This window comes from Ranitomeya variabilis, chromosome 4 (genome assembly GCF_051348905.1).
Source record: "Ranitomeya variabilis isolate aRanVar5 chromosome 4, aRanVar5.hap1, whole genome shotgun sequence".
NCBI lineage: Eukaryota > Metazoa > Chordata > Amphibia > Anura > Dendrobatidae > Ranitomeya > Ranitomeya variabilis.
Genome location: NC_135235.1, coordinates 524,377,131 through 524,391,687, shown reverse-complemented (window position 1 = coordinate 524,391,687; position 14,557 = coordinate 524,377,131). Strand labels below are relative to the sequence as shown.

At 44.9% G+C, this 14,557-nt stretch overlaps 1 protein-coding gene across 1 annotated transcript in view; it reads left to right on the top strand.

The window, feature by feature from the left end:
- The window catches only part of KPNB1 (karyopherin subunit beta 1), a 31,956-nt gene extending 18,052 nt beyond the window's left edge, over positions 1-13,904 (top strand). The window contains exons 15-22 of the mRNA XM_077252271.1: positions 7,520-7,664; positions 7,904-7,986; positions 10,165-10,272; positions 10,360-10,503; positions 10,599-10,704; positions 11,548-11,662; positions 12,062-12,223; positions 12,313-13,904. Coding sequence (XP_077108386.1) covers positions 7,520-7,664; positions 7,904-7,986; positions 10,165-10,272; positions 10,360-10,503; positions 10,599-10,704; positions 11,548-11,662; positions 12,062-12,223; position 12,313 — 864 coding nt within the window. The 3' untranslated portion in view covers positions 12,314-13,904. The remainder of the gene's footprint in view (positions 1-7,519; positions 7,665-7,903; positions 7,987-10,164; positions 10,273-10,359; positions 10,504-10,598; positions 10,705-11,547; positions 11,663-12,061; positions 12,224-12,312) is intronic.
- Positions 13,905-14,557: the final 653 nt, after the last annotated feature.

Below are 14,557 nucleotides of genomic sequence, written 5' to 3'. Positions count from 1 at the left end.
ACCTTTTTATGCTACAAACGAGAGGCACACCAGGCCTTGTTTGATAAACAGACGGATTTAGACACCTACTCAGTACTTATTAGTACCACAGAGAAAAGTCTGATTACGTACTTGATAAAGGTCCATTTGAGGGACCGAAATGTTATTTTGGGACTGCATTAAAACCTTCATATCAGACAAAGTTGAGTGCCAAATTTTTATTTATTATAATCTGTCCAAAGAAGGACTGCAATGCATAGCCTGGCCGTGGGTCTGCTGACCGGAGCACAAAAGCTGCATGTAATTCTAGGAGGCTCTCACACTGGTCCAGAGACCTGCAGCTGGTCTGTAATTGGACTGAGATCCACGAGTCTGCATCACCTCCTAGGTGGAGTTGTGCATGCCTTTCCCTTTCCTGTTAATATTTGATGCTTGGTGTAAAATGACTTTCTGTGCCAGTTCCTGTAAACCCGTGAAATATATAAGATGTAAATATAAAATCTCGGCGGTGGTGGTGGGGTGTCTTGAGATCCAAGTATAACTTTGGAGACTGGGGTACGGTGCCTTGCTTTTAGGAAGGTGGTGGGTTTTTTTTTTTTTTGTTTGTTTTTTACCTGGCATCTTGCTTTTAACCCCTTTCTGACATTAGACGTACTATCCCGTCGAGGTGGTATGACCACCGACGGGATAGTACGTCTAGCGCCGCCGGGTGTCAGCTGACTATCACAGCTGACATCTGGCACATTAACACACCCCCCCCCCGAACACTGCAATCAAACATGATTGCAGCGTTCCGGCGGCATAGGGAAGCATCGCGCAGGGAGGGGGCTCCCTGACACACTCGGAAAAAACGTCTCCTGCAGGCCCCGGATCCAAAATGTTCGCGGTGCTCCTTCCGGGTCCTGCAGGGAGGTGGCTTGCAAGCGCCTGCTCAGAGCATGCGTCGGCAAACCTCCTGCAGTGCCTGTCAGATCGCTGATCTGACACAGTGCATTGCAAAGTGTCAAATCAGCAATCTGACATTTTAATCCATGTTGTCCCACACTGGGACAAAGTTTAAAAAATATATATATATTTACATGTGTAAAAAAAAAAAAAAAAAATCGTATTGTTACAATACATTTCTTTATGTAAATAAAAAAACAAAAGTACACATTTAATTAATATCGCTGTGTCCATAATGACCCGACCTATAAAACTGTCCCACTAGTTAACCCCTTCAGTGAGCACCGTAAAAAAAACTAGCCAAAAAACAACAATGCTTTATACTATAGCCGAACAAAAAGTGGAATAACACGCGATCAAAAAGACGGATATAAATAAACATTGTACCGCCGAAAACGTTATTTTGTCCCGCAAGAAACGAGCCATCATCAGCGCAAAAATAAGTTATAGCCCTCAGAATAAAGCGAAGCAAAAATAATTTTTTCTAGAAAATAATTGTATAAAAGCGCCAAAACGTAAAAAATGATAAAAATGAGGTATCGCTGTAATCGTACTGACCAGAAGAATAAAACTGCTTTATCAATTTTACCAAACGCGAAACTGTATAAACGCCCCCCCCCCCCAAAAAAAAAAAAAAAAAAAAATAATAAAAAATTCATGAATTGCTGGTTTTTGGTCTTTCTGCCTAACAAAAATCGGAATAAAAAGCGATCAAAAAATGTCATGTGCCCGAAAATTATTCCAATAAATACGTCAACTCGTCCCGCAAAAAACAAGACCTAACATGACTCTGGACCACAATATAGAAAAATTATAGCTCTTAGAATGTGGTAACGCAAAAATTTTTTTTGCAATAACAAGGGTCTTGGTGTGTGAAAGCTGCCAAACATAAAAACCCGCTATAAAAAGTAAATCAAACCCCCCCCCCCCCCCCATTATCACCGCCTTAGTTAGGGAAAAATAATAAATGTATTTATTTCCATTTTCCCATTAGGGTTATGGTTGGGGCTAAAGTTAGGGTTTGGGCTAGAGTTGGTTAGGGTTTGGATTACGTTTACGGTTGGGTTAGGGGTATGTCAGGGTTAAGGATATGGTTAGGGTTGGAGTTAGGGGTGTGTTGGGGTTAGGGGTGGGTTGGGATTAGGCTTAGGGGTGTGTTGGGGTTAGAATTGGGAGGTTTCCACTGTTTAGGCAGACCAGGGGCTCTGCAAACGCAACATGACGTCCGATCTCAATCCATACAATTCTGCGTTGGAAAAAGTAAAGCTGTGCTCTTTCCCTTCCGAGCTCTGCCGTGCGCCCAAACAGTGGTTTACCCCCGTATATGGGGTATCGGCGTACTCGGGACAAATTGGACATTAACTTTTGGTGTCCAATTTCTCCTGTTACCCATGGGAAAATACAAAACTGGGGGCTAAAAAATCATTAGTTTTTTTGTTTTTTTTTAATTTTCACGGCTCTACGTTATAAACTTTAGTGAAGCAGTTGGGGGTTCAAAGTGATCACCATAATCTAGATAAGTTTCTTGGGGGGTCTAGTTTCCAAAATGGGGTCATTTTTTGGGGGTTTCTACTGTTTAGGTACATCAGGGGCTCTGCAAACGCAACGTGACACCCACAGACCTTTCCATCAAAGTCTGCATTCCAAAATGCCACTTCTTCCCTTCCGAGCTCTGCCATGTGCCCCAACAGTAGTTTTCTCCCACGCATATGGGGTATCGGCGTACTCGGGACTAATTGCACACCAACTTGCTTTTGGGGTCCAATTTCTCCAGATACCCTTGGGAAAATACAAAAAAGGGGGCTAAAAGATCATTTTATGGAAAAAAATAAGATTTAATTTTCACGGCTCTACATTATAAACATCTGTGAAGCACTTGGGGGTTCAAAGTGCTCACCACACATCTAAGTTCCTTAGGGGGTCTACTTTCCAAAATGGTGTCACTTGTGGGGGGGGGGGGTTTCATCGGGGGCTCTCCAAACGCAACATGGCGTCCCATCTCAATTCCAGCCAATTGTGCATTGAAAAGTCAAATGGCGCTTCTTCCCTTCTGAGCTCTCCGTGTGCCCAAACAGTGGTTTACCCCCACTTATGGGGTATTGGCGTACTCAGGACAAATTGCACAACAATTTTTGGGGTCCAATTTCTCCTGTTACCCTTAGTAAAATAAAACAAATTGGATCAGAAGTAAATTTTTAGTGAAAGCTAAATGTTCATTTTTATTTAAACATTCCAAAAATTCCTGTGAAACACCTGAAGGGTTAATAAACTTCTTGAATGTGGTTTTGAGCACCTTGAGGGGTGTAGTTTTTAAATGGTGTCACACTTGGGTATTTTCTATCATATAGACCCCTCAGAGTGACTTCAAATGTGATGTGGTCCCTAAAAAAAAAGTGTTGTAAAAATGGGAAATCGCTGGTCAACTTTTAACCCTTATAGCTCCCTAACAAAAAAAAAAAAATGTTAAAAAATTGTGCTGATGTAAAATAGACTTGTGGGAAATGTTACTTACCGTATATACTCGAGTATAAGCCGACCCCCCTAATTTTGCCACAAAAAACTGGGAAAACTTATTGACTCGAGTATAAGCCTAGGGTGGAAAATGCAGCAGGTACCGGTGAATTTCAAAATTAAAAATAGATACTCCATACCGTTCATTATGGCCCCATAGATGCTCCACATAAAGCTGTGCCATATATACAATGCTCTGCACCATTGCCCCATAGATACTCCACATAAAGCTGTGCCATATATACAATGCTCTGCACCGTTGCCCCATAGCTGTGCCATATATATAATGCTCTGCACCGTTGCCCCATAGCTGTGCCATATAGTGCTCTGCACCGTCCATTATTGCCCCATAGCTGTGCCATATAGTGCTCTGCACCATTATTGCCCCATAGCTGTGCCATATAGTGCTCTGCACCGTTGCCCCATAGCTGTGCCATATAGTGCTCTGCACCGTTGCCCCATAGCTGTGCCATATAGTGCTCTGCACCGTTGCCCCATAGCTGTGCCATATAGTGCTCTGCACCATTGCCCCATAGCTGTGCCATATAGTGCTCTGCACCGTCCATTATTGCCCCATAGCTGTGCCATATAGTGCTCTGCACCATTATTGCCCCATAGCTGTGCCATAGTGCTCTGCACCGTTGCCCCATAGCTGTGCCATATAGTGCTCTGCACCGTTGCCCCATAGCTGTGCCATATAGTGCTCTGCACCGTTGCCCCATAGCTGTGCCATATAGTGCTCTGCACCATTACCCCATAGCTGTGCCATATAGTGCTCTGCACCGTCCATTATTGCCCCATAGCTGTGCCATATAGTGCTCTGCACCATTATTGCCCCATAGCTGTGCCATATAGTGCTCTGCACCATTATTGCCCCATAGCTGTGCCATAGTGCTCTGCACCGTTGCCCCATAGCTGTGCCATATAGTGCTCTGCACCATTGCCCCATAGCTGTGCCATATAGTGCTCTGCACCGTTGCCCCATAGCTGTGCCATATAGTGCTCTGCACCGTTGCCCCATAGCTGTGCCATATAGTGCTCTGCACCATTGCCCCATAGCTGTGCCATATAGTGCTCTGCACCATTGCCCCATAGCTGTGCCATATAGTGCTCTGCACCATTGCCCCATAGCTGTGCCATAGTGCTCTGCACCGTTGCCCCATAGCTGTGCCATATAGTGCTCTGCACCATTGCCCCATAGCTGTGCCATATAGTGCTCTGCACCGTTGCCCCATAGCTGTGCCATATAGTGCTCTGCACCGTTGCCCCATAGCTGTGCCATATAGTGCTCTGCACCGTTGCCCCATAGCTGTGCCATATAGTGCTCTGCACCGTTGCCCCATAGCTGTGCCATATAGTGCTCTGCACCGTTGCCCCATAGCTGTGCCATATAGTGCTCTGCACCGTTGCCCCATAGCTGTGCCATATGGTGCTCTGCACCTTTGCCCCATAGCTGTGCTATATAGTGCTCTGCACCGTCCATTATTGCCCCATAGCTGTGCCATATAGTGCTCTGCACCGTTGCCCCATAGCTGTGCCATATAGTGCTCTGCACCGTTGCCCCATAGCTGTGCCATATAGTGCTCTGCACCGTTGCCCCGTAGCTGTGCCATATAGTGCTCTGCACCGTTGCCCCGTAGCTGTGCCATATAGTGCTCTGCACCGTTGCCCCATAGCTGTGCCATATAGTGCTCTGCACCTTTGCCCCATAGCTGTGCTATATAGTGCTCTGCACCATCCATTATTGCCCCATAGCTGTGCTGCTGCTGCAATAAAAAAAAAAACACACTCACCTCTCTTGCTTGCAGCTGCTCGGCGCCATCTTCCCGGCGTCTCTCCGCACTGACTGATCAGGCAGAGGGCGGCGCGCACACTATATGCGTCATCGCGCCCTCTGCCTGAACAGTCAGAGCGGAGAGATGCCGGGAAGATGGCGCGACACCCAGCGTGTGGAACGAGGACAGGTGAATATGACATACTTACCTGCTCCCGGCGTCCCGCTCCTTCCCCCGGACAGCTGGTCTTCGGTGCCGCAGCCTCTTCCCCTGAGCGGTCACCGGCACCGCTGATTAGAGAAATGAATTATGCGGCTCCGCCCCTATGGGAGGTGGAGCAGCCTATTCATTTCTCTAATGAGCGGTCCCACGTGACCGCTCAGGGGAAGAGGCTGCGGCACCGAAGACAGTGGGACGTGCAGGGGGGGCGCCAGGATCGCCGGGACTAGGTAAGTATATGACAGTGCTCACCCGCCGACCCCACCACCGATCATGACTCGAGTATAAGCCGAGAGGGCACTTTCAGCCCAAAAATTTGGGCTGAAAATCTCGGCTTATACTCGAGTATATACGGTAAGTATTTTGTGACATATCTCTGAATTTTCATGCCCTTAAAATCACAAAGTTGGAAAATTGCGAAATTCTCAAAATTTCCATTTTTATTCACAAACTCAAGTAATTGCAAGGAAATTTTACCACTAACATGAAGTACAATATGTTACGAGAAAACATTGTCAGAATCACCGGGATCCGTTAAAGCTTTCCAGAGTTATAACCTCAAAGGGACAGTGGTCAGAATTGTAAAAATTGGACTGTTCATTAACATGCAAACCAGCCTTGGGGGGTAAAGGGGTTAACATTTGGATTGCTTCACCCATGTAACAAAAGTTAAAGGGGAGGTTCGATCTGCAGACATGTGAATCTTCACAGTTCACGCTCAGCCTAGTGAGGAATCTCTGGTGACTGCGCCGGGAACGCGAATCATGTGATAAAGTATGCACACTCCTGGCCAGAACCTGATTAAACCGTTTTCAGCGTGGCCAGAGCCTGACCTAGACGGTTTTAGGCATGCTCAATGCAAGTGTATTGTGCAAGGCTGAAAAAAGTCTAATCGGAATCTGGACAGATGTGTGCACATCACATACTTGTGGTCACGTGGCTTTTTGCGGGCAATGACACTGGAGAAGCCTCACCCCACAGAGCGTGCACTATGGAGATTCATAGTGACTGCAGACTTGTAGTTTTAAGCCAGATAACCACTTTAAAAAAAGATCTACAAAAGCAGTGAAAACTTGGTTTATTAAATATATACACGCACCTTCACAAAAATGTTGTAAACTGTTGTGGCTCATTCTGACGTCCTTGCATTTCAGTCCGATGTTTGGACGGCAGTGCACTGGTATCCGGTTCATGCGTGGCAGCCTCATAGAGATATATGAAGCTGTCGTTCTCTGGTCCGGAGACTAGCTGCTCGTGCTCGGACAGATTAAAGGGAACCTGTCACCCCCAAAATCGAAGATGAGCTAAGCCCTCCAGCATCAGGGGCTTATCTACAGCATTCTGTAATGCTGTAGATAAGCCCCCGATGTAATCTGAAAGATGAGAAAAAGGTTAGATTATACTCAACCAGGGGAGGTCCCGCTGCGGTCCGGTCCGATAGGCGTCGCGGTCCGGGGCCTCCCATCTTCTTACGATGACGTCCTCTTCTTGTCTTCACGCTCCGGCTCCGGCGTACTGTCTGCCCTGTTGAGGACACAGCAAAGTACTGCAGTGCGCAGGCGCTGGGAAAAGTCAGGCCTGGCGTCTGCGCACTGCAGTACTTTGCTCTACCCTCAACAGGGCAGACAAAGTACGCCTGCGCCGGAGCCACAGCGTGGAGACAAGAGGAAGTCATCCTATGAAGATGGGAGGCTCCGGACCGCGATGCCCATCGGATCGGACCGCCCCTGGGTGAGTATAATCTAACCCCTTTTTCTCATCTTTTAGGATACATCAGGGGCTTATCTACAGCATTCCAGAATGCTGTAGATAAGCCCCTGATGCTGGTGAGCTTGGCTCATCTTTGATTTTGGGGGTGACAGGTTCCCTTTAACACCGACGTCTGAGCTCTTATACCGTACTAGCCAACCTGACAGCCTCCTTTCATCAGACTGACCTTTCATTTGGGAATGTGTTCAGCTCTCCTCATAGATTTTTATAGGATCTCTATCTCTCATCTGTTGTGCATGTTGCTGTGACTTCGAATGATTGGTGGCATTTTGTGCAGTAGGCTTTTTAGCAGACCTTCTTGTTTTTTCTTTTCTTTCAAGAACGTACTCCGAAAAGTGCAGCCCCAAGATGCCCTGCAGATATCTGATGTGGTAATGGCCTCTCTGCTGCGCATGTTCCAAAGCACAGCAGGCTCAGGAGGTGTTCAGGAAGATGCCCTGATGGCTGTGAGCACTTTAGTAGAAGGTGAGTGCCTGATGACTGAAGTTGTAGAGAATTGAGTCCCTCTCCATTTTTAGGAAGGTTCATGTATATCTGCCCCTGGTCTCGTGCCATTGTCTGAGGATGACCAGTTATGCACCACACAGAATTGGTTGTGTTGACTATGACTTTCTGAAGATAATTGATTTAAATTGAAGTTTATCCTTGTTTTTATTTTCTTATTGTGATTTTTTTTTTTCTTTTTTTTTTTTCCTTCTCTTTAGTACTTGGGGCAGAGTTCCTGAAATACATGGATGCATTTAAACCTTTCCTTGGCATTGGACTGAAGAACTATGCGGAGTACCAGGTGAGTTCATGTTCAAGCTTGGGCAGTTTGTGGTCTCTTGGGGGGGGGGGGGGGGTGATAATTCCCCCACCCCCTCATAAATAAACTAGTATAAAAGCTACTGCACATCTGGGGGGAAAAAAAATATCCATTCATCTTGACTTGGTTTTATGGCTTTTTCTTCTGTGGATTTGTAAAGGGTCCGCCTTTTTCCTGTTTGTACAGCTTTCTAACAAACTGAGCAGCACTTCTATCCATATAATGGCTGCCTCTGGAGGGTCATGTGACCAGACATGTTAATCAGCCTTCTCCAATAGAAAAGCAGCCTACCTATGTGAGGCCATTAACAATTGGAGGAGGCTGATGGACAGGTCTGGTCTGTGATACAATGTCCTTATTAAAGAGAATTCTGCTTTTTACTTAATATGTAGAGGTGTGAAAATAAGTGGGCTGGACATAAATCTCCCTGAAAAAAAAATGGCTTCTTAGCTTGCTTTACATGAAAAGTTACCAGTGTGAGTCATGTAATGACTGCTGTACTGATCTCACAGCAGAGCTGTGTGGTTATAACTAGCACAGTACAGCATAGCTGACCTTTGAAACTACAACTGCATTTGTAATAAGACAATCTCACTGGCAGCCAGTGTGGAGTCTTGGGGTACGTGCACACACTGCGGATTACTCTGCGGATTTTTCCTGACTGATTTTGGTAAATCAGCAGGTAAACCGCACTGCGGATTTACTGCAATTTTTATTTTTTTTTGTGCAGATTCCACCTGCAGTTTTACACCTGCCGATTACTATTATGGAGCAGGTGTAAACCGCTGCAGAATCCACACAAAGAATTGACATGTTGCGCTGACAGCACACTGAGAGCGCTGCAGAGAAGTTTGCAATTAGACGAAGCTCGGCTCTGGTATACTGCTGTAATCTGGCACAACTCTGCATGAGAGCAGACTGTCTGTTAGTACATGTCTCACACTGGTAATGCCTCCCTTCATGTAAAATAAACTCTGGAGGCAGATTTGGGGAGATCTGTGTCCAGTCCATAGATCTTGACAGCTCATTTACATAATAAGAAAATGTGGAGATCTCTAATACGCCATTGGATCTGATATTAAGGTATAATTTTATTCCACTTTCTATGATTTACATTCCCATATATAGACTGTTAAGGAGGGTTGATCCTTCTAACAGATTCCCTTTAAAAGGGTTGACCACTTACCAGTATGTCACTGTATTGTACTATAATAGGGAAGTCATTATCATGAGAGCCCATAGAAGCGTAATGTTTTTTTTTAGCTGCGGCCTCCTCTTTACCGGTCTGCAGTTATATGGATGTGTACCAATGAAAAAGAATTTATCCTTTTTCTCATCTGTAATGGTGCTCAATCCATAAAGATTTCATAACCAAAGTAGTATTCAGTGATTTAATGATTGCTTGGACCTCCCTTTTCTTCTGCATGTTTGAAAAGTGGAGGTTGTGCCAAGTCTTTTGCTTTCTTTGCTTTGGAATTTGACTTCTAATCAGTTTGCCACGAATCCACATAAGTGATTAGTTGATTGCTGCAGGTCTGACCACTGGGATTCCACTGATTGAGAATGGGGGTCCAGGGTTCCCTGTCTAAGGCTACGTTCACATTTGCGTTGTGCGCCACAACGCAAACAAAAACTCAGCAAAACGCATGCACAACGCTGCGTTTTGCGCCGCATGCGTCCTTTTTTTCATTGATTTTGGACGCAGCAAAAATGCAACTTGCTGCGTCCTCTGTGCCCGGACGCGGGCGCCGCAGGGACGCATGCGGCGCAAAACGCAAGTGCGACGCATGTCCATGCGCCCCCATGTTAAATATAGGGGCGCATGACGCATGCGGCGACGCTGCGGCGCAGACCGCAAATGTGAACGTAGCCTAACATCTGTGATGCCCGTTTTCTCCCACTCCACTCAAAATTTATGGAAATGGCCTCAACTTATGTAAAGTGCTCATCAGTTCCATGGACTTTGCCTCAGTTATCAATCAAGCACGGGACTCTGTACACCTCTCTCGTCCAGTGGTTGGTTCTCCAGCAACCGACATGTCCGGTGGATAGATTGCGGCATTGTGGTGTTTGTTTTTTTTTTTTTTTGTTTTTTTTATGAACTTTTCTAATCCACAGAAGGTCACTGACGTTGCGGGTTTGCTTTTTTTCCTGATGTAGGTTTGTCTGGCTGCCGTGGGACTTGTAGGGGACCTTTGCCGAGCTCTGCAATCAAATATTTTGTCGTTCTGTGATGAAATAATGCAGCTACTATTGGAGAACCTCGGGGTAAAAAAAAACAATATGGCTTTAGTATTAGATGCTTTTAATTGGTGTGTTGTTCTGGTTCCCTAAGGTCCTATACTTGTTTTGCAGAATGAGAATGTTCACCGCTCGGTAAAGCCACAGATCCTTTCTGTATTTGGTGATATTGCTCTGGCTATTGGAGGGGAGTTCAAAAAGTACTTGGATGTCGTGCTCAATACTCTGCAGCAAGCCTCCCAAGCGCAAGTGGATAGGGTTAGTATAGCAGGCTTGTTACATGGCTCTTCTTTTATTCTGTAAAATTGCACATGGTGGTCTGTTCTAGTTACACCTTCATTCATTATTATTAGACAGACTATGACATGGTGGATTACCTCAATGACCTGCGTGAAGGCTGCTTGGAGGCATACACCGGCATTATCCAGGGGCTCAAAGGAGACAAGGAGAATGTTCATCGTGAGTACACCCAAGACAGATCCTCATTCCAGATGTTTGGTCACAGTAAGCTGCCTCAGAATTTTAAAGCAGTGGCTGAAAGGTTAAAAATAAAGGCGCCATTCATTTTAGTAATGTATAGGCACATTTTACATGGAGTAGAGGATCACTTTCAGTATTGTGAACACCATGTTAAAGGGTTATCTGGAATTTTGTTTATTCATTTTAATGGGTCTAGGAAGGTAATTGCAGCTTCACAGTGGTCAAACTGCTCCTGTCGGCGATGCTTCTGCCGACATCACGTCAACGATGCAGCTTTTTATAATCCGCTCTGCTGTCAATGGGGCATCGCTGCCAATGTCATGCTGATTGACAGCCAGCTTGACTTAACTGCAGGGAGCTGGCTGCCAATTGGCACGGTGTTGGCAGTGACACCCCTTTGACAGAGCAGAGCGCAGAAGAAGCTGCTCTTTCAAAGTGATGTCAGTGGAAGAATTGCTGCCTGAGCCAACAGAACAGGTACGTAGTTGGCAACAACTTCCTGGTAAGTTCTTAGCCACTTACCACAAAAAAACAAGTCTTGGATAAGCCCTTTAATGGTGGCCACTTGTCAAGATGTGCAAGGAAATTGTGTGTGGGGGGGATTAATTGTGAATGAGGGTGGTAGTGGCTAGATACATGAAGGGTGAACATGTGCACCCCTACATTCACTATATAGAAGAGCTGGATTGCGTAATACACATTTAATTTGACTCTTCAAGAACCGCTATAAAACGTAACAGTATTAAGGGCTAAACGTCCACATGAATGACTTGACGGTCTGATTTGGGTGTAGTATTTACCACAGCCATCCTTTTCTCCTAGCTGATGTGATGCTGGTGCAGCCACGTGTAGAGTTCATCTTGTCATTTATTGATCATATTGCTGGAGATGAGGATCATACAGACAATGTGGTCGCGTGTTGTGCCGGACTTACTGGGTGAGTCTGGTTGTGGGAATGATGTGATTTTTGGTGTTTATATGGGCAGAATCAGTTCAGGTCTTTGGAAGTTTCATAATGTGTCGTCCTATACATTGAGACACAGGTCCATATAAAAGTGATTACTCCAAATTATCTGAAATACCTGCATTGAACCTCTTCCCATCAGAATTTTTTTTTTTTTTCCCTTTCTTCATTCACGGAACGCTTCTTTAAAATAAAAATAAAAAAAAGATAGTAAAATGTATATCTCCTAAGCATTTAGCGGTCTATATGCAAGATAGATATATCTATATTCGGGAGAAACTGTGCTCTCCACTTCCTTCAGCACTTTTTTTTTTTTTGCTGCCATTTCCCCTTTGGAAGTCTTTATGCTCCAACGTGTCATTATTCCTACAGAGACTTATGCACGGCGTTTGGAAAGGATGTTGTCAAATTGGTGGAGACTCGGCCGATGATTCACGAATTACTGACAGAGGGCAGACGATCAAAGGTGAACAAGACAAAAACTCTAGCCACCTGGGCAACCAAGGAGCTGAGGAAGCTAAAAAACCAAGCTTGGTATGTAACCTGGAGACTATCTTGTGCAATGTGAATGGGGGATGTTTGTGTTTTTGTATCCTTCTTACTCTGATCTGTTCTGTTCTCAGACCGCAGCGGCTGGGTGAAGCTGAAAACCCACTGGAAATCTCCAACCTTTTCGAAAACAAAAAAAAATTATATCCCGGAAGCGAGATGTATGAGCGGGGTACTGAATGTTTGAGAGTGCGAGAGTGACTGAGTGAGGCTTCAAACATACCACATGGATAATGCGACCACAGCAGTGCTGTGAGAAGAGCAGACTTCCTGGGAGCGAGGGGTGAGAGCTGAAACACAATCCGCCCACCAGCTGAGAGGAGCAAGGGCCTGCGGGCCTTCACACATTAGGTGTCTGCTTTCACTGCCTCGTGGCCAGGGCAGAGCAGGAGTGACTGGTGTAACTTTTTTTTTTTTTTTTTTTCTTTCAGTCCGTTGTTACATCTGGCTATTTTTGTTTTAATTTTTTTTCTTCCTTCAAGGCCCCTTGTTTTAATGCAGCCCCTCTTAATAGCTGCACCTAACATCTCTATAGGACCAGGGGGATCTGTATGGGAATATTTTCCAAGAGCAAGTGTGTGTGAGTGCGGAGGTATAGCAGTCTACAGTCTGAGCGTCATTTTCCTGTTTATTCTGCGGAGAAGGTGTTAATGTTCACCATGCTTTTGGATTCACCTGAAGGAGTTACCGCCGTTTGTTACCAGATGCACAACACGAGCATTCTAGATTATGAAAATTTAAGGTCTGTTTCTCTAGGTTGTTTTAATTTTTTTTTTTTAACTGTTTCCTTTCCAGAGGTCTGTGTAGCGGGTGCCCCTGGCAGGGAAGTAGTTAAGGGAAACACTGGCTTGGTTTATTCTCTAGTCCTGAAGTAAGCAAGCGGCATCCTGTGCCATTAACTTGCTTTTTGTCCAATCTGTGAAATGGGTCAAGGGGGAGCTGAGAAGTGTAAGTTGATAAATGTAGGGAAAAAAACACACAGGGAAAGTGCCCCCTACCCTTTCATATAAAAAGTGCAAGGCTTTTGAGGGATCTATCTGCCCCTCACAGCATCATTATTTGTAAAGAAAAGATAGCCCTCAAATGTGCCAAAGAATCAAATCCTTAAATATTTAGAATGTGAACTACCCTTTCCTGCAGCCAGGGGGGGCTGTGGTGTACGATTAGTACGCTGCGTTCTGTGCTTTTTCTACCCATTGCGCAGTGAAATGGTTTAATCTACACAATGTAACAAGGCTATTGCTTGTACGGCAGATATGGTCACTTTGTGGGCTGAAGCTCCTATGTTCATGAGAATAAATAACTAACCAAGTAATAGAGCCTCACCGGGGTCCCAAATGCATCGTATTTGGACGGCATTCTCATGAATTCTTGAGCTCACACAACTGCCGCTGCCTCATTAGTGTATGGGCAATGGGCACTTCTAAGATGAACTAAAGTGATGCCAGCGTGCAATGCTAACTACTTTTATTTCAGAGTCTAATGTGATTACTCAATTTCCTGCACTAAAAAAAAAAATGAAAAAAATAAACATTGAAAAAAATAGTTAAAAGAAAAAAAAAATCTATATTATAGATATGGACTGGATGTACGTTGGACCATGGCACTTGTACAAGGTTCTATTTTTTCACTGCAGTTAAATATTAATAAAATGGTGTCAAACATCCCCTGCCCTCCATCTTGTGGTTTGTTTGGTTTTATGTTTTTTCATTTGGGCTTTGCACTTTTTAATCCCAACCTTACCCCTTGTTTAAATGGCAGCCATGTGGTCACATAACTGACTGTTGCAGCCACCACGGAACATGGCGTTATGCCGGCAATCGCCTGCAGCAAGGTAATATTCGTCAGGATGCACATTGGGAGCATGTTACACTGCTGATACTGTCCCTGTGTTCATAGTGGTATCTGCAAAGCGTCCCGGGAACCCTAGCCTTGAAGATTGTGCTTTGCTTGCATCCTATGCAGTGCATTTCTAATGGAAGGCTACTGGACTAAGTGCTGGTGTATCGCTGCAACCTGGATGATGGTCTAATGGCAAATAATGTGGGGAGATTGCGACCATTGGAGGTTGGGGTCCTGCTTCCTTTGAAGGCTGTGCCACTTGTAGATTGCAAGGAGAATAAACAATGACGCAGTGGCAGAAATGAAACTGTGTGTCTGTCTCTCTGAATTACATTCTCTCGAAGGCCTCAATCAGACTTCTATAATGTGAATTCATCAGTATTTTTCACTCATACCCATTAAAGGCTATATGGGGCTGTTCACTTTTTCCTTCACCAAAAAAAATAAACTCTCAAGGTAAGAACTATATAACAAATG